We start from the raw sequence: 23274 nt of genomic DNA, 5'->3' as shown, positions 1-23274 counted from the left end.
CGCCGTCTAAGCTCGAACAACTTTTATGCAATGTCTTCTGTTTTGAAATATCTGACAGTTTACAATTCCCCCACACGTCTGTCATGTCGAGAACAAGGCTGCACGAGCGTCTTCAGACATCTCATGTAGTTGACACTTCCTAAACAAGCAGCAGATCAGAGAGCCCTCTGTGTGCACACTCCAACGGGTCAATGCTCCCGTCGATTTTAAGCACATTATCAAAATGTTTTAATTATAATTTATACATTGTATTTAGGATATAGATTTGAGTCTGATTATTGTTGCAATCGACTCATTATTTATCTGTATTTTTGGTTAACCCAACGACGTGTCAAATACAAAGGTCAAATAACTGTCAAAAACCATAGGGTCCGAAACTAAAGGGTTTTTCATTTGCGAAAAGCACGTCTTTGATCTGAAAATAAAGTTAAATTATGCTTGGTAAATGACCGGTAAATTTTCCTTATTTTATTATCTATATTAATCAATTCATTATTTGCTCAATGAAACTCAGAAAATAGTTTTTATTTTTTTAAATACCCATCCTGAATTCATAGAGTAAAGGGTGAGTTTTTTTCAATACATTTTTTATTTATTTTTTCAACTCAGTCAGCCCTCACACTGGACGAACACTTCATTCAAAACATCAACTCCTCCTTTGATGTAAATCACCAATGATCACCGTTGGTTGAAGATCATAGTTTTATTTCAGGATTAATACATGTACTTACAGTTTGTATAAAAAATATAGCAAAAGCTAAAGGCAAACAGCTGGCAGGAGCCAGGAGGACACCAATACTTGTAATCAGTCTGGGGGGGATTTAGAGGGATTATTATCACCTAAAAATGTCTCTCCAACAGAAAGAAGTTAAAGAAACCAAACTTCAAAAAAAAGGAACACAAATATGGTCAGTGAATGGGAAAAAGAAACATTTATGCTTTGGCATGTCTGCTGGCTACAACCCTTTGTACAGAGGGATACATAAATATAAACGGGTTGGGATATTCAGACAGAAATAGAAATTATATATAACTAGATACTGTTAAGTCTTTCTCCAGTCAGTTTAACATGTCCAATTGCATTTAGTATTTGCCCTCTGTTAATAAAAAAAACTATAGTAGGTATTGGAAGCTCTTAAGGAATACCAGTTATGTTATATAGAGGATTAGTTGCTACGTAAACGTTGAGGGGTTTTGGGAGGTTGTGCGTCCATTTAAAGCACTGAGGGAGCAAAAACCGTGTGTGACTGTGAGAATTCAGAAATACGAGGATATTAACCAAACTTTCACACTGTCACTAAAAGGCATTATTTGTTAAAAAATATGTTTGGAAATGAGCGACGGTTACACAGCTCAATGTCATTTTTTAAAACTGAAGCTATCCCTCGTAGTGCACAACGGACACTGTCATTCTCTGAAAAAAAAACCACACATCACCTCTTTTAGAAGGACAAGCAGTACGTTATGTTGCGAGTATGAGCGTCTCTCCAATCATTTTGTTTTCTTGTAACCCCCCCCCCACACACACACACACACAAACAGCCTCTGTCCTCTAAGCATTCTGCATTTCTTTGCCGATCTTGTAGCTTAGGATCTTGTTCCAGTCGATCTTGGTGCGGGTGACTGGGAGCTGTCTGCGCAGGGCTTTGAAGGTGGTGTCCGACATGGTCTGGTAGTTCTCGCTGATGGCCACCTGAAAAAAACAACGGAGATAAGTTAGTAAGTCATAGCTATTGACAAGTCGTACCATAGTGACAGTTAAAGGTGGAGTCAGTGTGATTCTGTTGTCAAAATCTGTGAATATCTCCTCATGATCCGCTACCTGTCCATACTGTGTATGCTGAAAAAAAACCTGGTGGTAATCCACAGCGAAGTCTCTGTAAACTGGTATGTAAACATGGGGGCCCACCATAGCTAACAACATGTCCATTTACAGAGCCGAGGCTGTATATAAACACTGGATTTTTTTAATCAGCGCACACACAGTACGGACAGGTAGTAGAACTAAAATTTTATTTTGAATTTGCTTCATATATTCAAGGAACTGATGATCAAAGCAAAAGCTGCCCAGTTTGCTACTTTGGCTCAAAAACCTGGACTAGAAGGCACTAATTAAATAGCTATTGATTCTGATGTTCTGTCAGTTTTTCACAAGTTTTATTATAGTCTGAAATTCCCGTTTTGACAAAATTCAATTATACTTTTTATGGTTTAAAAATGTAGCAACAGCATTCTCGATCTGGCCTTCATGCATTTGTGGTGTATTGTGAGCCCATGCAGGCTAGGCATTGTAATGCACGGAATAATAATAAAAACCTTTCATTAATATGTGTAGGGGCAACTCTTCTTGTAACTCCCACATACCTGGTATTCATTCTCTGCATCCTCAATGATTTTCACCAGCTCCTTCGCAGTCTGGCTCTCATTCTGTCAAAAACAAACATGTGTGGGTTATTTAAAAGTAACTAAACACACATAAACAAAAATCAAATATGAATTACTCCGATAAGTCCATTCATTATTTTCTACTTGCTTCTGTTTTATCAGCACTTTCTTTGAAAACTCAAACACAGACCATGAGTAAACAAATCTTCAGCTGCCCTATACAACGTATAAACCTATTAATTACATTTTAATCTAAACAATGAATACATGGAAATACTTACAGAGACAGTCAGTGCTTCCTGGACATCTTTATGGCTGACCAGCTGCACATTTCCGTCCTCATAATAATGAACCTGGATAAAGGGAGGAAATAAATACGAGATTGACACAAAACTAACTTCTTCGCAGCTCAGTTCCCACTACGCCTGTTAATTACTCAACATACCTGTATCTTCATGACTCCAACCAACTGCGCTGTAGATTGCGAAACACTGAACTTCCATTCAGACCGGCAGCGACCGTTCCTAAAAAAAAAATATCTGAATTTAAGAACACATACAAAAAAAACACCAAACGCAATACAAACACATCCATGTATGTACCAACATAATCACTCAGATCAAACTCGATTAGAAAGGCTTTAACTTAGGTCAATTAACTTACCAGAAGTTTTTGGGCTCAAACTGATGACCCTCGATGCAGGCGATGATGGTCTGCTGGCCGTCGATTGTTTTCCCGTACACCTGAGGCAGATAAATAAAAGGATGAGTGGGGCGATTCTATGTGTGTGTGATGCTGAACATGGGGCTGGTGGTGAGACAGCCAAACATACAGTGCAGACTCCACTGGGGTAGTGCTCCTTGACGTAAGCCCTCAGAGCAGAGTCACAGGCGTCTCTCCAGGAGCGGAGGGCGGCCTCTCCGTCGTGGGGCTGCGGGTCGCTGGCCTCCTTCCTCAGGTGGTCGAACTTGAAGGAGATCTTGTTGTGAGGATCAAAGAAGCGGCCGTTACCCAGGTCTCCATGCTCTGTTATCAGGACCTACAGACAGCAATGGACAGAGAGACCTTTCGTTACTATGGCTGTTTACTCAGGGCACTGTCTACATAACATAGAATAATGAATTTGACCTCTCCCAACTGTGCCGTGACAGAGGAAGTGTACTGTACTCGAGTACGGAACGGCGCACTCACACTGGTCAAACGTACTAGACTTTATGGGGCAAACGTACTTAGGCACAGTACAGATGGCCTAGTGTGAGTGTGCCCCTTTAGTAGGTTTAATGATAGAACAAAATTATCAGAATACTATTTTGAAAAGGTAAAGCTTGCCTGATCTTCATATCCACTAATTTTGGCAGCAGTGAACTGATCCATGTTGTACTGGGCAAAAGCACTGGATTAAGAAAGAAGAGGAATACAATCACAATTTGCATGTACATTCACTCACAACTTAATAATTTTACTTTGTTAAAAAAACAGCAAATAATGAGACTCACTGAGCCGCCCCCTCCCTGAGAAGATTGTCATTGTTGAGCAGTATTCGCACATCTGAAAAGAGGAATTAACATGAAAGAAGCATTAATGAATTGTTTCTAGGATGCACATTCAAAATCCTAAAAATGCAGAAATAAGGCTCACCATTGAAGACTTCATTGAACTCTCCAGGAGGAGCGTGCATCACAAAATTAGATGAAATGCGGACCTGTAAATAAAGAAAATATCTTGATGATACAAATCAAATCTGCTGCATGTTTTAATATTTTGAAAATGTTGTTTCAGATAAACAACAGATGATGTTTATTAGAATTGAAAAACCTGCAAACAGCCACTAGAGTGAAGCAGAGAGCATGTTGCTAACTGTCTTGGCTGCGACTCTATTTTGACCACTCCTTAGATGGCAGGCAGGGTCTGTCGCCCACAGGCTTTTCTTAGCAGCCAGTATGTAAGCATGTGGTGTCAAAGCCTCTGGGTGGAGAACTTGTGGCAGGTAGTAGTTCTATCATAAGGTAACACTCAGTAAGGACTGGTGGGTATTGCCATGTTAAACACAATCACGCGGCAAAGTTTAACATGGAAGCAAAGTTGATTGTCAGTAGAGAAGTATCCATAAGTCTTCTTTTCTTTGTATTCCCCATGTGTGGCATTCAAAGCCTTTAGCCAGTCCCACATGCTTATGCCACTGGCACATTAGTGATGCGGTCTGTCAGACAGACAGGGGTTATTTACTAGCCGTAGGGCCACTGCTGGCAGTGACCTACAAACGGTCTGTCCAGCTGAAAGGGCAGCGGGGGACATAACAATGAGTAACCTAGTTTAACTGTGCTCCTGAATAGCCACTGCTTTAAGAGCCCAGAAAGCCCTCGCAGCAGGCTCAGACTTTTGGAGCTTATATCCCAGAAAGATACAATGGAGATAGATATCTGATAAAAAGTTAGAAAGGGACATTTGAACCATTTCACTACACTGAATGGTTTACATTTATTTGAAAGGTTCTCTGCAGTAATTGGAGGTGTACACTTTCGGACACACCATCAGCTTTAGGAATGCAAAGCATTATTTTACAACATGTAGCAGCATGAGGCAGAGAGGGAGTCACACAAGCCTACACAAGCCCAAACTATATGAATACTGTCTGTCCTGGGGATGTGGTGCAAATAGTTACAAGCTCCATACACAATCACACCTATATAAAAAAAATCAACAATAACTTGTGAATAACTTCAAGTTTTGATGTTGCCAAGACTACTCGAGGCAGCTACTTTAACGTACAGTAAACTGGGTGTGGATGGTTTTGCCGATGCACTGTCATTATCCTCACTGACTGTAGATGCAGGAAGTAGCTGCACTTCCTTCCATTTAGCATTAGCTTATCATTTACAATTATGGTATAAAGTCACAGTGGTGCTATAGCAGACACCGAGCTCAGCCGTACGAGCATGTTATTCTTTTAAACTTAAATCGGATGGGATTCACAAAAGTCAGCTAACTTACATGATGTGTGTTTGTGAACAGGAACAACATGCAAAGGGGTTCAACTCTGAGCTGTCAAACACTCCAACAGAAGACACCTAACACGACCGATTAGCCTCTCATGCTACACTGTAATGGTTTCCTAACGCACCGCTGCTTATCGAGACACACGTTGAGGGTAATGTAACAATTGCAGTATTAATTTAAAAGGTAATACCTTCTCTTCATCGCTTAGCTCTTCGAAATCTGCCATCTTGGCTCAGTGAAGTGTTAACAAAGCGACTGTTCGTGTTGCCAGGTTTGTAGGACTCCTCCCAGCACAGACACAAGCTCCCAACCAGCAAACTGAAAGGCACACTGCAGCGGGTTAACTCACTATATAAATACATATTCGAATGCTTAACCTCGGGAAAAAACTCGGGTTTTAGTAGCCTAGAGATTCACCTTTTTTTTTGTGAAAATTTAGCCTACTGTCAAATAGGCTATGTTTTAAATGACACACGTCACATTACATAATATCATTTGTTTTCCCCCCCGAATGAAACTCAAAGGATTTCATAATTTATATTCCACATATCCGCATACAAACTAATGCTGTCAATACCCCAACCTGGCAACCATGATACGTTCATGTCATATGGGACGAATTGCTTCACATTAGCACATATATATCTTCACATATCTTCACGTTGGAGTTTGTTGTGTTGGGCATGCATTAATTGTTTATTATCCATTTATTTATCTATTTTTATACTTATCTTTTTAAGTGAATAATTGTTTGCGTAGGCCTATAGCCTTCATTATGTTAATGTTAAGGGAAATTCCTAACAACAAAACAAAACAACAACAAAACAATCTTTTGGCTTTTGCTGGATAATAACAATCTACACATTTTAAAACGGACATGTTTTACACATTGTCATTGTGTTTGACAATCTGTACTGTAAAAAACGTTTACAGTAGCCTAGAGAAAAGTGATTTGCTACAGGTTTTTCCACATGATCCTGTCAGAGGAGGAATCTGGGAAAATAGGCTATGTTTGAAACTGGACAGCGGCTGAAGAAGTGCAGAGCAATACTACAGTATACTGAGTGAAATTGAAAGTCCTGCATTCACACAAACTATGTATTATAATTTATATTACTGAATTATAATAGCCTAATATGCATTACTGTTCATATCACTTTAATGTCTCTTCTTTTTCAACTATTAATAATTGCAAATATTACTCTTTTTATCTGTTTTATAATGTTTTTTCTATGTACTGTATATATTATCTGACTTGCTTTTATGTTTATGTATGTTCTATGTGTTTTATATTCATGTTTATACTATTTTTTTCATATGTGCACCATCAGACCACAGTAAATGCCTTGTTATTTAAGTATTCTAAGTAGGCCTAATCATTTTGTGACCTGGCAAAAAACCTGATTCTGATAGTGTAGCTGGTAAATATGGGACTACTTTGTATTCTGCTGGCTTAACCTTTCTCAATACACCATAATGCATTGATTGATTTATATTTTGTATTAATAATGTAAATCTGAAAAACTATCTAGTAACTAAAGCTATCAAATTAATTTGGAGTGAAAAGGTGCAGTGGAGTACAAGTAGGCCTATGAAAATGCTTAGAAGTGCTATATCCTACTTCAAAATAGAACTGAAGTAAAGTAGCCTACTTATTCACATTTATGAGTAGGGGAGAGTGGCCTAAGTTGTGCAACTTTTCACTCAAAGTGACTTTAAAGTAAGGCCTTGACAGTAAAGTCCCCAACTCAAATATGTACATATATTTCAGGGTGTTGTGCATCCCTGGCAATAAAAACTTTGGATCTGGAATAAACTGTTCAAGAAATATAGCTTTCGGAAAAAAAGTTGTCTTGATGCACAACTTGCCCCCGGTGTGGTGTAAGTTGTGCGGTTGGAGAGAATACCATGGGGTGAATTGTGCCATTGCTATATATCTCATAAACTGTAATGCAAGACAAATCCATTCGACAATTACTTATTTAAGGTTTATTTAAAGTAAATAGTTGACAAAGATTCAAGGACAATTTTCTTAAACAAGGCCTAGCAGATTTAATGGTTTTACCTGCAAAGCTCACAATGACAAAGTCACCATCATCATCTTTCTGGCCATCTGAACTCTCATCAGTGGTGTCGTTAAGTGGAATTGAGATGTCACTCTCTTCTGAGCTACTGTAGACAATCACTTTCTTTTGGTGACCAGCGTATACAGCCATGCCACTGGCACAACTCTCAGAAATGTACTTTGCACTAGTTGCTCCGTGCTTGTGGAACAAACTGCCACCTGACAAATGTGATTCCCCTACATTTCTGCCTTTAAATCAAGGCTCAAAACCCATATGTACACCCTGGTTTTTCCTCCCCATTAACTATCTTACCTCTGCACAACTATCTGTGTTTATGTGAATGTATGGGCTTTACGTCTTTCATTTTGGTTATTGTTATTTTACCTTCATTGTTTACCTACTGAATGCACTATGTACAGCACTTTGGACAGTGCAAACTGTCATAAATGTGCTTTTATAAATACATTTTACTTACTTACTTACTTATAACTCACCCAGGCCTGTTGGCACAAATCACCCCATCCCCAGAATTCTGGATAATAACCATGATGCAGCAGTTTAGGGCTGACATCGTGCTAACTGTATAGACTCAAAATGTAGCATACCAAAGCACTAAAACATGTGTCAAATGTTTTCAAACTTGTCTATAATTGTTCAGACACAATAATCAAAAAACCTTGATCATGGAAATTTTACTTTGAAAGGCAAAACACAGTTTTTTTTAGCTTAAATGTGCTTATATCTTATTCCTTGTGTCTCCCTTCTTTACAGGATGAGTCAAATGGGTGGCTCTTCTTAAATATGTGGTCACATTTCCAATTTCTTCCACGGTTTTCTAGAAACAAGGGGTGGAACAACTTCCAAAATGCACAACTTAGGCCACTCTCCCCTATATAGGCTATGGAATAAAATGGCTTTAAAGGAGTTTTGATAATGTTTTTGTGGACATTATTAGGCACTATTCTCAGTAGTTTCTGACAAAGTATAGCAGTTTGAGAAGGATGCATTTGGTTCCTCAGTTTTCATATTGAATGATGTTGTCTGCAGCTCGTGTTGAGCTGTCAAGCTCAGTGGGCACATATTCAGTAGTCACTAGTTACTTAGCAACAGCATGAGGCAAGATGCTTGAGCTGCTGCTGAGGTCTCTGAAAGAAAAAACACTGTTTTTGATTTATGGCTCTGTTTGTAAGTCCGTATCATCCACAGAATCAAGTTATGTGAACTCAATGATTGCATTCAACACGTGAAAGTGGAACGTCTTTCATTAAAGCAGAAATCAAGTTATTTCACCTTGCTTTATAGCAGGCTGGATGTTGTGCATTTATTATTAACCTTTCTGTTTATTATGAACTATTTTTTTTATTGTTCTTATAGCCTAATGGATCGATTTCTTTGTCTATCTTTAAATAGTTTTTTCCCAAAACCCAACCAATAATATTCAGTTTGAAATAATAGCCTGTAAAAAGACGACAAGCAGTCCATTTCAACATCTGAAGGGCTGGAACCATTCTGGGTTTGAAATTGACTTAAGATTGATTTAATTGATTGATTGGGTGTGTAGACGATGCAAGGTGCAGAAAACACGTAGGTCTACTAGATTAAAATATTTTGCTCCAAAATAGTTCAAACTTTATGTCTCTGCCGTTATGTTTTGCACATAATTAAACTGCTTTTCAATGTGAATTTAGGCCTAATGTATGCGTTCGTTCTCGTAAGCAGGTGCCACCTCTCTTACAGTCGCCAGTAGGTGGCGATGTAGGCCATGGGAGGTCGGAGGAAGAAGAGGAAGAGCAGCTTTGTGAGAAGCTAACGAAACCGTCACGAGCTTGCTGTGGCCCTGCGCGACTGTAAATGCTGATAAATTCCACATCGAAGGTGAGTGAAGAGATGCTGTGTTGCTTTTAAAGTAACGCCATGCACAGTGAAGTCGTTTACGTGAATGTAGTTTGCTGCGTTACTACTGAAATCCCCTTTTGGTTTGAAGATGACACCGAGCTAGCTGCAACATTAGCCGCCGTTTAACCTAGCAACGTGTAGCCTACATCGTAATCAGGACCATACAAGGTTTACGATGTAAACGTGTAGCGACGTTAACTTTAAGACTGATTTTGAAAAACAGGGCAAAACCAGTTTCATTATATGGTTTGTTCTAATAACCCGGTACTGTATCGTGTGCTGCGCCATTTTTAGCGCGACCTGTGTTATGACGAGTTTTGTCCTACGAGAAATGTGTGCCCCGTTTAAACATTGATTCAGTAGCCTAGTAGAGCTGACTAGTAACGATTTAGTTTGTTTTAACTTGTTCAACAGACATTTTCGACATTGTGAAATTTCATTTTCCAGTTAAAATATTATGTATCATCAGTAAAACAATTGAAACCTTTAGTAATTATTTATGGATCTCAACTGGGAATTACAACACATCCACATCGATTTGGAATAGAAGTGATTGGGTAATCCTTATCCAGTTACATATTAACTACAGTGAACATTAACACTATTAATAAATGAATTGTTGTATATCAAGAAGGAACATTTTGACTTGTGAGAATTGAGAATATAATTCTTACATATCTGAAATTAGAACTGCCACTAGTCCAAAATACACAGCAGACATGAAATATATCAACTGTGTTCCTACAAATTCTTAGTCTTAAAAGGCTTTTTTTAATTCGATTTTAATCATGTTCATGTAGCAGTTTTTAGGTGGCAAATTATTCTTTTTTGGCTTCTGAGTTGTGTTTTTTGAATGACCTAAATAAAAAAAAATTACATTCCGTTTGAAATGAATAATTTTTTTCATCATGTAAATTATTACTTTATCATTTGACCAAATAATCTTTAGTAGCAATTATTGTGTTCCCCCCTCCCTTTCAGGCATTTGCGGGTGGACACAGAATCACAGTAATCCAGGTTCAAGTGAAGGTATGTAAGGGTCTGCTCCCTCAAAAGCATTTATGTAAATGACCTCAAAGTTAACCATAAATTTGATTTAAAAAAAAAAATGTTAGTTTATAACATCTCTATTTGGACTGAAAATCTCCAGAAATATTCTTTTTATTTATTGATATTGTGCCACCATGGAAAACCATGCATTTTCTTAGGACTTTTTAAATAACGTTGTTTATTTTAACGAAGGAAAATTTAATTTTGGAATTTTCAACGTGACCATACGCCCACAATTTTAATTTCATCAATATGGTTTACTTTTACTATTTCAAACAAAAAGGATGATTTGAACTAATGCTGTCCTTTTTGAATTGTTGAAAACACAAAATGTTCTACTCTGTACATATATTTTGTGAAATGCTACACACACAAAATCAACACTTGGCAATTTTTTTCTGGGGGAAACTTTGGCGATTTGTAGTGTATACCGTGTGACATGTGTTTTCAACATCGAATTTAAAAAAAATTCAACAATTTTGACGAGCACCAATATCATTCGTTACACGGAAGCAACTACAACAGGAGCCTTTTAGATTTCTGTAAACCCTGCTGAAGTCGAGCTGCTTATGTCTGAGTACTAACACTTTCCCTAACATTTGTCGCAACATCTTTCCTCAACAATTGGTCCTGCCTCTGGAAGCGTATGCTCACTGGTTAAGATACAAAGAGCCATGGTGCGTTATATGTAATGTCATAGTTACATTTTCCCTAATACTGGAAAAAATCATTTATATCATGGTGTCGTCTCAAAAGCCAGTACACCACTTATCTTTAAGAAATCGCTCACACAATTAATTCCCCCTCAGGATTATGTTGGCTTTGCCTCACTTCTCTAGGGTTATAAAGCCAGACTGCACCTTTAATGCCCATTTTTCACTACGGCATTTTAGTCTGGGAGACGTCAACTGAGAATGAATTGAGCTCAAAGAGGTGCACTTGCACACCTACTTTGAACAAGACCAGAAACAGATTTTGGTGGATAACGGAACCAGAAATGTGTCATTTTGAAAGCAGATAACCTGCTGGTAAAAAGGAAGCAAAGAACAAGTGCACAATTGTCTGATCATGCGTAGGAACGATTCATCCGCAATTCTACATAAAATGGCGTCCATCTTGTGAATAGGAACCTTGCCAGTTGTAGTTATTGGCCAAAGTCTGTTGTGTCAGAGACTTTGCGTGGTTGGTTTTGCGCTACATTTTTGTATTAATTATTATTAATTATACACTTATGATCCAGCACCGTCCCTTGTGCCATAATTCAAGGCAAGTTCCCAAATAGAAGAGTAGTGCAAATGAGCAACGGACAAGTTTTAAAAAGAGCTTTGCGAATTTTTTTGCGAATTAACCAGCACATTTCGAAAAGAAATTTGCCTCAGCATTTTCACTGTCTGAATTTTGATGTGTGTTGTGCAACTTCTGCTCTACTAAAACTTTTTATCCTTCCAAGGAATTTGATCCATTCTCATAACTCACTGACATATTTCAGGATCGTGGACGCCAATTTTAAAGACTGTTTTTAGCAAACAACGCAAACTTTTTCAACCATTTGAGACCCACGGAGAAAGAAAGCCGAAAACCCTTGGATCGAGTCATGTCTCGCCGAAGAAGCCGCAGCACGTCTCCGCGGGGTGCACGCTCCTGCAGCAGTAATGATCCTAGAGATTTGGAACGAAGGATTTTTGTTGGGAATTTGCCAACCTCCGACATGGAAAAGAAGGATTTGGAAGAGCTGTTCAGCCCATACGGGAAAGTAGTCGGTCAGTAAACGCACCACGACCAAATAAGTTGTACATTTTTATTTATGGCAGTAATTTCGATTAGGCTGTTGGATCATTTTCAAAAGTGCATTTTATGTCTAGTAGCTTTAACTTAGTTTAGTTTTTTTATGAAATGCAAGTTCTTAATAACCACTGATCATTTTTTGAAGTGGATAAATGGTAGGTATCCAAAACTGATTAAAATTGTTCTGCGTTTGTACCACTCAAAATGTTCCTCTTCCAGGCGTGTCCATGTTTCGTGGGTTTGGATTTGTACAATTTGAACACGTTGAGGAAGCCGAAGCTGCAAAGTCGGCCCAAAAGGGTCGACTATATAAAAGTTATAAAATAGGTAAGCCTCAACTGCGGTGGGTGTGATTGTCTGGCTATAGACGAAAGCTATCTTTATTGCTGCTCAGGAAGCAACACAACCAAGTTCACAAAACATAGTGTTTAGGGTTTGTTTTTGAGGAAAACTTGATGAATTTGCATGACTGTTTAGTGTTAATCCTGAAGATAATCTGCTTCTGTGGACTGGTGTTATCTTCTGTGGACTGGTGATTAAAAATGACCAGCTGTGTTATTTTAAGGATTAACACTTAACCGATGAGCTTCTGTGTTATAAAGGTTGTGTATGAAAACTTATTTAGTTATAAAAATAATTACTGACCTCAAATCTTTTGTTTTAAGCGCAAGATTTTTCTACTTAAACCGTTCATTTTGTAGACATGTACCAATATTATCTTACAAAGCAAATAAACATGTTCATTTTTAAATTCTGGCAAAGCCACAATCTCGGACATTTCATTTGCAAACCTGACTTGGAATTTTCTTCTGCCTGATTTAAATGTGTCGCCAAAGATTTGTGGTTTTGGAAGTTTCTGAAACCCAAATTTCGAGATTTAAATCTAATTTACACATTTGCTTGGCTAGTGTTTAGCCAACTTTTAAAGGAGAGAAACCATTCTTTCATTTCCATATAATTTTTTTAAAAATTTAATTCGACACTTTTGGCAACTCGATTTGCGGCGTTTTCACTCTCGTCCAATTTGGATTTTCAAGCTTGGACGTTGGAGCTCAGTTTCATTTGGATCGTGGAAGTGTTGGCGTGGCCACTCCATTCTGCGTGAAAACAATCGTTTACATGTCACTGTTATGTTCAACGTTTGGATTGATTTGTTTTCAGATGTAAATATGGCCCTGGAGCGACGGAATAAACTTCAAACCCAGCAGAGCCCTCCTCGAAGGTAAAGTAACGCGAAATGGGTATGAAGAACTACCACTCGCCTCCAAGGTGCCAGTAAAAGCGAAAAAAAAAACTAAGCGTGTAACCTTTTCCTCAACTGACGTTTTCATCAATGGTGGAGTTTGGTTGATGGAAGCTGCCGCATTGTCACATAGTTTTGCAATGGTTCATGGAACAGTCAATATTTTACCATAAAATTAACATGAAACAACCAGATGTGTTGAAATAAAGAGCAGAGCCATATGAATGTAATATAAAGTGTCTGTTTTCTCTTATGGCTTTTCACCTCTTGTGTTCTTTGCGTGATTGTGTTCCACATTGTGCCGCGTCGCTAGAATAAGTCTCCAGCTGAAGGGAATGCTACTCCCTCCCTGACCCATATCAATGAAGCAGGTCTTATGACCTACATCATGGCCTGTAACCAGTAAGGTGTGATCATTAAAACTGAAATCAGTCTGAAGAACCGCTCTCCTAAAACCGAACACATACAATGAAGACACAAACAAACGTAGGCAAACTACGCAAAAAATTGATTTAAAGGTACTGTCATATATTTTAAGGTTTCTCACCAGAACACTAGGACACGTTAGGAATTTGTTTACCAAGATACCAAGATTTACATTTGGAAACTGAATTTTATGTGCAATTAAAGAATATTTTTATTTTTATTTTTAAAACTTTATACATTTTCCAAGGATGTTCTAGGTTTTTTACCATATATTAGTTCTATTTTCCTAAAGGAAAATTTCAGCAAACATTTGTTTTCTGCACATTTGCAACCTGGGAATATGGCTTACTGATGAAAAAAACGCATTGAGCTTAATGTGCAAAATAAACTGCCTTGCTTAAAGAGGTCTAAACAGCCAAGGTACTTTGGTTTTAAGAGCTTGATCTATGATCAAAGAACTTCAAATGGTCGACGGATCAATACTGTTGCGTACCCGGATCACTGGACGTTACATCCTGAAATTAATTTGCGTCCTTTTTCGAACACAAACAATTCTTTCTGTTGCTCTATATCGGCTTTGCGATTAAAAATATTCTGTCTTTAACATTAAATAGATTATTTATTTTGAAATGTACAATACCACCTGTAGGCCTGTCATAGCCACAAGTTCCTCTTGCTCTTTGTAGTATTTCATAGGCAGCACAAGCTCTAACCTGCCTTGCATTAATAGCAAACTCTTCTCCCAGGGCCCCGTACGGCGGTTTTCTGGACGGCAAAGAACCCCGGCCTCGGTCACGTTCTCCGGTTTATGGGCGCGATCGAGATTCAAGAGACGCTCGAGACGCACGTGATGTACGGGAACCTCGGGACAGCCGTGATGGAAGGGACTCGGCTAGAGAGTCAAGCAGAGACCCCACTAGGCCAGCTGGCCACTCTCGTGACCATGACTACCGCTACCGTACCTCAGAGAGCAGAGAGAAGGACCCGGTCAGACCCAACCCAAGGGATCCTGCATACAGGTGACTGCTGAAGCTTGCACATGAGTTGGAATTCCAAAGTTTATTGGTTACACTTTTGTCTAAACCTGAAATCTGTCCATACAGCAGCAGAGAAGATTATGACCGATACTATCGCAGTGGCAGCGGTGCTGAAGAATACTACAGGAGGAAGGATGAGCCCTTCAGGGAACCGTTCAGAGATCCATGGAACGGACGCCGCGAGCCAGAGGGTATGTGTTGTCTACCGTGCACCTGCTACATGTTGTTGCTTACTTAAAGTTTGTATTAATTTGTGAAATTATATATTTTCCCCAGCCCACGGGATATATTTGTCGATTAGGGTAATTCAAACTGTACATCTAATTCTCTAACATGCTTGGCCGTTCAGATGATGGGACACAGCACCATCCCAGTTTAAAAATATTATTTAAAATACGTTTTCAGAGTTCAGATCTTCATTCTGGAGAATGCTTGCTGTCAACAATGTCTTTGTGTCTAAATCAGTGAATCTCTCATGATCAGCTACCTGTCCGTACTGTGTGTGTGCGCTGAAAATAAATCTGGTGTTAATATACAGCCTTGGCTCTATAAACTGGCATATTGCTAGCTATGGTGGGCCCCCTTTGTTTACATACCAGGTTCCACAGCCTAGGCTGTTTAACACCATATTTTTGTAACTGATTATGAGGAGATATTCACTGATTTTGAAAATGCATGTTCTTCAGAATCGCACTCCAGGTTGTTTTTAGAGACGTTTTAGAATTGTATAATTGTACATAAGTATATACTTTCCTATCTCTCCTCAGCTGTAGAGGATCGGGCCCGACCAGAAGAGCGTCGGCGTAATGAATTGTATCGGCAGTATTATGAAGAACTCCAGCGGCGCTACGACACTGACAGACCAGTTGACTGCTCTGTGATTGTCGTCAACAAGGCGCAAAAGTATGTCCACTCTCTGTTCATGACACCACACAGATCTGGGACCAGAAATGTTTTTGTTGTTGTTGTTGTTGGACCAGTACATGGCGTGTTTTTATTTCATATGGCTCCTGTGTCTGCTCGTTTGTACTTTTGCTTCCAAATGGACAGTAGAGAGTATGCTGAGACGGTCGGGCGGAAGGTCCGTGACTTAGGCATGGTGGTGGATCTGATCTTCCTCAACACAGAAGTGTCACTGACCCAGGCGCTAGAGGACGTTGGCCGCGCCCGCACTCCCTTCGCCATCATCATTACCCAGCAACACCAGGTGCACCGTTCCTGCACCGTCAACATCTTGTGTGGCACACCACAAGGTAACGCAAGGCAACAATATGCTCCTGTATATTCAATGTAAAGAGGACAGCATTCTAGTACCCTTTTTTTTTGTTTAGTTTTAAATGCTTATATTTGTTGTTTCTTTACTTCCATAGAGCATCGAAACATGCCAATGCAGGACGCTATGATGCTGGTTGCCCACAACTATGACACCTACAAAGTTGAAAACCGTGAAAAAGAACGCGAGGAGATTGCCAGAAAAGCTGCCAAAATGGCGGACGATGTGTTACTCAGGGAGCCTGACAGAGAGGGCCACCCAATTTCTGTGCTCACTGCCATCACGCTGCTGTCTGAAAACAGGTAAAACATTTTTACACAAGTGTTGTGAAGCATCTTGAATCAACAATTTAAAAATGGAAATGTGGTGAATCCGCCTTTTTGGCTTTTACGAATGTCTTAAAAAATATATTTTCTTTTTTTGTGTGGTTGCTGGGTAGATTTGTAACCCCAGAAGAAATGGATGGTCTCATTGCATACCTGAAGGACAAAAGAGGCCGGCTGCTACGAAGTACTGCAGACCCTCTTGCAGGTAAGAAGAAAAAAGTGTCATATTAAAGGATCTGAAATGTCCTGTCACTCCTCCGATGCAGCCCTGCAACGAAACTCTGTTTGTTGAAACGTGTTGCACTAAAAAGACAACATTTGGAAAATAAATAAATTAATTTCTATCTCGAACTCAGTTTGCTGAAGCCTCATATTGGCTTCAGCTCTGTTTCGCATTGCACTGTGGTCAGTTCCACATCTCTTGTGTCGGAATTCTGTGAAATACATTTTTTATTATGGCTAGGGGGAGTAATTAAAGAAAACAACACTTTTTCACAATATACACCTTGGCATGTATTTGTCATAAAAAAGTGAACCGATTGTTAATCATTCTTCTATTCTACAATTATATCTGAAATGTTGCTGTACTCTGGAGTATAGTGTGTTGAATTCAGTGTTGTTTTCGTGTAAATAATTCTAACAACCTCCTCTCCTTACAGCTCCAGTCCACGCTGCAGCTGCTGTTGCAGTCCACCATGACATAACGTCTTCCTCTGCCGGTCTGCCTCCTTCCTCCCTGTCTAGTGGTGCTAGCGCCCCGGCTAACCAGAGCCATCAGCAGGAGCTGCAAGCTAAAATCCTCAGCTTGTTCAACAGCGGAGTGGGGATGCCGTCGAGCTCTGTAGGCCATTCGTCCCTCTCCTCCCAGTCCCAGGGCTATAGCTCCCTGGGCCCGCCCCCTTCCCAGAACCAACCGCGTGCAGCCATGCCGGGCCCTCCACCCTCTGCCCCCCAGGGCTACGGCCCCCCCCCAGGCCGCATGCCAATGGCACCAGGTGGCCCGCGGCCCCCCAGCTCTGCTTCAGGAATCAATTTTGACAACCCGAGTGTACAGAAAGCTCTGGACACACTCATTCAGAGCGGACCGTCTATCAACCACCTGGTGGGCTCTGGCCCCTCTCAGCAGCCACCCTCCAGACCACCACCCAACATGGGCCAGGCCCCGCCTATGTCCATGTACCCCCGACATTACTGATAGCTGCTAGTGAATCAAATAATGTGATGTCCACCTCTCCCTCTGACGCAAGTACACCGCAACAATTTTCTGTGCCGTGAATTTACCAGCCCTGTGTAGGTAAACCGTAGGGATGTTTTGTAAGAATTTTTATGTTTTTATCTTTTATTCTGGGTATTGGTTAAATTTGGCGACTTGTCCAGACTACCCAATTGTCTGCATTTTCAATTATTAGGGAGATAATTATTCAGTCTTCTTACATGCGAGTTAAACTATGAAGTGTGTAAAGAACAGTTGATTTTGGTGTATTACGCTCTCCTTTGTTCTTTTTCAACCATGACCTGTTGTGTGTTTTATAGTTTTTGTGTCTTTTTTTTTGTAACATTTTCATTGTCAAAACAAGACAAAATTAAAAACTCAAGACACAATTGCTGTAGTAAAATGGTATTGGTTTATTGCATTTTGTGCTGACAAATCTATAAAATGGAACGGGTATCGCCAGAAGCCATAGATATAAGCATTTGAAATGTAAGATAAAACTACTTTGTCCTCTTTTAATGTACCATGAAACACAATAGAGAATACATGTTTTTTTTAAATTTTAGAATATTTAACTTACACTGACACAAAAAAAACACCTCCACACTAACTGTATTTGATTTATTTACACTTAGACCCCTCCCACCCCTGCCCCCAGCAGTTACAAGTGCACATGTACACACATACACACTCCCACATAACTCAAAAGAAAACACTACGGCTTACCATAAGACTAGGTACAGTATCAAGGAAGAGTCATGAACAGATCTGAATGGAAAAAAAAAAAAACTTTCATATTTTTACTAAAATTTGATAGAGGTGTGTCTTTGTGTGTATGCTGTATATATTGTTTATATCTACATCCATTACATGTTTCAAGCATCCATACAAAATGTTTCCCACAACTCCAGTGAATTAAAAACAAACTAGGACAGTGGAAAGATTCCCAGTGGTTATTCAAATAAATGCTATACTTTTCAAGGCCATAAAGCGTTACAGCAAAACAAATTTTAGTAACAATAATTTATATATTATATATCGCTGGAGATGAAGCTGCAGCCAATTTAGCTTAGCACAGAGTTTTGTTAACAGGAAAAAGCTGCATCGGCTCAGTCCACTGGTGACAAAATCCACTTTCAACACAAGCAAAACTCAAAATGTAATGTAGAGATTGTGTTACCATTGATTAGACAGACCCAGATTAACTTTCTGAAGAAAAGCAAGCAATTTCCCCAAACGTACATTATTTTTGTCTTTTAAAAGTTGCCAAATATAACCTTCAAAGACCAGTTTGGATGGATAGTAGGATTTTTTTTTTATAATTAATGCACTAAAACGAACCACAGTTATTGATAGAAAAGTAGGTAAAAATACAGATTTGGACACTTCTTATCTCATTAAATACTTTGGCACTTGACACTTTTCATAATTTTACCCTATTTAAACCAAACAAAATTATGTACTTGTTAATTGCTACAGATCTTTTGTGAGACGGTAAACATTATTTACTCGTCTGTGTCTAATTCACTGGAGTACACATATGCACACTTATCATTAATGTAGTTAACTGAAATATACTTTGGCAATCAGTTGATATTTGATATATATTTTGACACAATGAGAGGACCTTGTCAACAAATCCACCATAAAAAATAGAATCTCGTACTAGTAATACTATTCACCTTGGATACAATGGCCTGTGCTAATGAGAGAGAGAGAGAGAGAAAAATAAACTCATACTGCTAGAAATAAAATAAGTGTGTAACTGATTTTTTATAACAAACAAAATACTTTTATACCACAAACACCCAATATATTTTCAATACACCTTGTTCAGGGTAATTGCATGCATGCACTGAGATACACAACATAACTGGAAACGGGGCTCTGCTTGTACAGTACGGATAGACACTTTGACTTCTTCTCATCTGACTCCCAGAGAGATCGACTGTGTGACGTAACCTATGACATCAGGCACTTGTGTCTGATGTTTGTGTGTAAAATATACTATTCGGTACGATCTTATCTCAGCCACAGAGCGTGTGCCCTCTCTGCAATAATCAGGGGTTTTGTTTTGTGTGTTCCTCTGTTGGTGTCTTTCACAGGACAGCCTCCTCAACCCGGTAACAGATGTGTTTCAGAGCCCTTAATATCCATTTAAGGATGGAGACTGGGTTATGATCACCAGCAACTTTGTCTCATGCTACAGTTGTGCAGGCGGAGGATCTGATCTAAATCATGGATCAGTTTGGGGGTTTTGGAGGGGTGGGGGGGGGCATGCTGGTTTCTAAGTAGACTATCCCATGTTGTCCAAGCAGAGCCAGCACCAGAATTGGAAGCGCGAGTTTTATATTCTTTGATCATTTTTCAGAATTATACTGCAATCACATTTAAAATACAGAGCTGGGGTGGATTGAGTGGCTGGGATGGGCAGGAGGCCAGGGGGTTGTGGGGCAGACGGGGCGAGGAGATGAGGGTGGGGGGGTTGAGGGAAGGTTTACAAGAGGGGATTCTGAGAAGGCTCACCTCACAGATTGAGTGACAAGCGCTATAAAATGAACAGTTTACTACTTTTTCTTTTTCATATGTTTTGGCAAGAGAAAGGAAAGAAATGTGATGCATGCGGAAATGTCCAAGAAAATGCTCAAATGATTAAAGATGTAAACTAAAATCAGCAGGTAGGTCTCTGGATTATGGGGGTTCAAAACTGCTGCAAATTTGATGGGAATTAATTTTATTTTGTATAATTCCACTGCTGGCTGTAATACACTGGTTTACCACCAGAGGTCACTGTGGGATTGAGTTTGCACTCCCCTCAGTTCCCCCTCAGTGTAAAGTGCTTTGCTGTCTCAGCCACATCTGGGATGAACACTAGATAGATATTTATTGTCCGTGAGACCTGGTTACAAACACTCGGAGGAAATAAGCAACACCTCCATTTGTTTGTACAAAAGTAAAACAGAACTGTGAAAAAATTTAAAGTGGCCAATGTGAGAACAATATTGCACATAATCTTACAAAAACTCTAAGACTTTGCCCACAGTGATAGAACAGTGTACAACAAAAGACAACACTAGTCGGTTACAGTGTCTCTGACTTAATTGATATATATTTACAGAGGTGAAATGACCATTTTTCTGAGGCCCATTCAATCGCAAACTTAAAATCTCCGATTACGTTACATAAGACTACTTGAGCAAGATTGAAATATAACAGGTAACAATATAGTGAACTCATACTTTTTCTTATTTTTTGCAAAAGACTTGTTTTCAAGGTCTCGCCGTGGCGCCGACTGAGCGGCCAACACTTCTGAGTTTCTCCAAAGTCTGAGACCTCAATGAGAATGCTTGACAACTTTTGACCCCACGCTGCACCTTGAACACGTTAAGTCATCACTATAACACATATTGCCACATAGTACCATGCAAACAGCAATTATAAAACATTTATAATTCAATAAATAAATTCATTTCCGATAAACTTCTCCAATAAACATCAGATATCTTCTCTTTTGAATAAATTTAAAAGGCTCAGTAGATGCAGGCAATGCAGGAAACAATCCCAAAATAGCCATGTTCTTCAAAAAACTGATGTGAGCGTTAAACAACCCCTTGTCAAACTGTGTCAGAAGTATGACAAGCACTTTAAAGAAAATCTTCATCACTTGGCTCTCTAAAATCTTTGAAAACTAGGAGTGGCTGCTTCTTAAGTAGCACAGGTGTCAAAGGTAGCTGTGTTCAAATGTGCAAACAGTAAAGTTTTTGCCGATAAATCAGGAATATTCATATTTAAATATATTTTGGTGATTCTTCTACGTTTCTTTAAGTCAACAACGTAAATTAATAATCTGTTACTTTAAAACTGGTTTTCTTTACGTAAGGAATTAAAGGTGGTAGTAATCAAGAGAGCATTTCTTTTAAAAAGACAATAAAAGGGTGGAGGACCTGCCCTCAGTTGTAATATTGCATCAAGGTATTCAGTAGTTTTTTTTAATAAAACGGAAAGCTAACCCTGTCCAGAGATCACAGGCCAAATGTTTACAGGTACAGCCTCGTCTTTGTTTGACAACCACCACCACTGATATGTATGTCTATACCCTTTCCACTTGATCTTTAATGTTGCTTTAGTCATTTCTATTTACAGTACATATAAATCTATTGATACTAGCAGCATTCACAACATATGGTCAGACATTCAAGCAACACTAAAAACATTAAATACAGTTTTTAAATAGTTCTAGAAACATATTTGTTTTGCTTCCTTATAATGTATATACTGTATATATATACGTATTTATATTCATATTTCTACTACAAGTGCAAATGACCAAAAACAGTTTCTTCAAGAAAAAAGAAACCAAATCAAAGTAAAGTGACAGCTGTCCTTGGTCAGTGAGATGATTCTGGAATTTTTTCCCCCAAGACTTACGAAATCTACATATACAAAATATATGTGTAAAAAAATAAATAACATGATCACATGAGTCCGGATTTCAACTATTGCACATTCCTTCCAAGAATTATAATTTTTTTAAACTTAAATATGATTTTGCTCACAAGTCATTCAGCCAGGGACATGTGGGTGTGGCTCAAATCTTAACCAATCTAGAGGATATAAAATATCTCTGGAGAGTCTACTGCATAGAGTTCTGTCTTGTGGACAAAGTGTGCTTCCTAGCTTCAGAAGCCATTGTCCTCTGTGTTTATTTAGACTAGATCCTATAAACAATCAATCAATAGATATTCAGAATCTCACCTCGGTAACCGCGGATGCGCCTACTTCTAATCTGAGCGTTGGTAGACTGACGGAGGTCTGAACATCTATTCTTTTATCATCTAAAGGGCGACTTTCCATCTCAAGTGTCATTGCCACACTACTTTCACATAGACACTTCACTCCTCTTTCTTTTTAGCACGTTTTAGCACGTTTTAGCACGTTTTAGCACGATTATCTCTGATTTAAGCAATAGATTTTTTTTTGTTCCTCTTTGAAAAATACTTTGATATGGCACATTTAAATGTATCTAAATGATTCAAAACAACAATATATATGTTCAGTGACAATCAGATGACATAAAACTATTTTTTTTCATCAATATGTGTAACTTCTGTCTATAAACATAAATACATTTGTTCTCTAGATGAAAAAATAACATTAAATAATTTTCTTTTTTTTTTTAAATTCAATGAACTTGACGAATTCATCAAAATGTCACTTGTTGCACAGTGGCAGACAGTGCAGGTGCAGTGCTTGTTGAGGTTACAATGACGGTTACCATAGTGAAAGGAGCCTATGCCATCCAATAAGTAAATAAATAAATACATTTTAAAAACAGCGTTTTTGAGCGGTTCCTTCTGAGAGAAGGAACGTTTTGTCTCCACTAGAAGCTTTTTAGTATGTCACAAAAATACTACACTCATACTGAACAACGCGTCAGAGCTTGTACATTATTTACAGTGATCCACACGAGGGTTCGAGAGGTGCTGGCAATGATAATCTCCTCGGGGTGTGGGGAGGTCTGCACTGTCTCCCCATTCTGCTGTCAGACCAGCCTTCTGCTAGGAAACGCACATTTCA

General features: G+C 38.9%; 2 protein-coding genes across 4 annotated transcripts; one reads left to right on the top strand and one right to left on the bottom strand.

The window, feature by feature from the left end:
* Positions 1-684: 684 nt before the first annotated feature.
* LOC307249887 (F-actin-capping protein subunit alpha-1) lies at positions 685-5655 on the bottom strand. Its single transcript, XM_080026776.1, has 10 exons — positions 5573-5655; positions 4024-4087; positions 3882-3933; positions 3715-3778; positions 3218-3424; positions 3049-3128; positions 2831-2909; positions 2667-2738; positions 2365-2427; positions 685-1693 (listed from the first exon to the last, which is right to left on the bottom strand). The coding sequence occupies exons 1-10, from the start codon at positions 5606-5608 to the stop codon at positions 1553-1555; spliced, it is 858 nt and encodes a 285-aa protein (XP_079882902.1). The 5' UTR covers positions 5609-5655; the 3' UTR covers positions 685-1552.
* A 3572-nt stretch (positions 5656-9227) lies between these two features.
* On the top strand, positions 9228-18267 carry ncoa5 (nuclear receptor coactivator 5). Of its 3 annotated transcripts, none has more exons than XM_080025492.1 (12): positions 9228-9323; positions 10326-10373; positions 11884-12154; positions 12399-12506; positions 13341-13401; positions 14595-14867; positions 14955-15076; positions 15653-15788; positions 15936-16138; positions 16256-16460; positions 16598-16689; positions 17144-18267. In XM_080025492.1, the coding sequence occupies exons 3-12, from the start codon at positions 11989-11991 to the stop codon at positions 17677-17679; spliced, it is 1902 nt and encodes a 633-aa protein (XP_079881618.1). In that variant the 5' UTR covers positions 9228-9323; positions 10326-10373; positions 11884-11988; the 3' UTR covers positions 17680-18267. The 3 variants fall into 3 exon arrangements, with proteins under 3 accessions (XP_079881618.1, XP_079881616.1, XP_079881617.1); XM_080025490.1 differs by having other exon boundaries at positions 14952-15076; positions 15921-16138; positions 17144-18266; XM_080025491.1 differs by having other exon boundaries at positions 14952-15076; positions 17144-18264.
* The last annotated feature ends 5007 nt before the right edge of the window (positions 18268-23274 follow it).

This window comes from Ammodytes marinus (assembly GCF_949987685.1).
Source record: "Ammodytes marinus genome assembly, chromosome: 4".
In the NCBI taxonomy this organism is placed as follows: Eukaryota; Metazoa; Chordata; class Actinopteri; order Uranoscopiformes; family Ammodytidae; genus Ammodytes; species Ammodytes marinus.
This window is presented reverse-complemented; position numbering and strand designations above follow the sequence as displayed.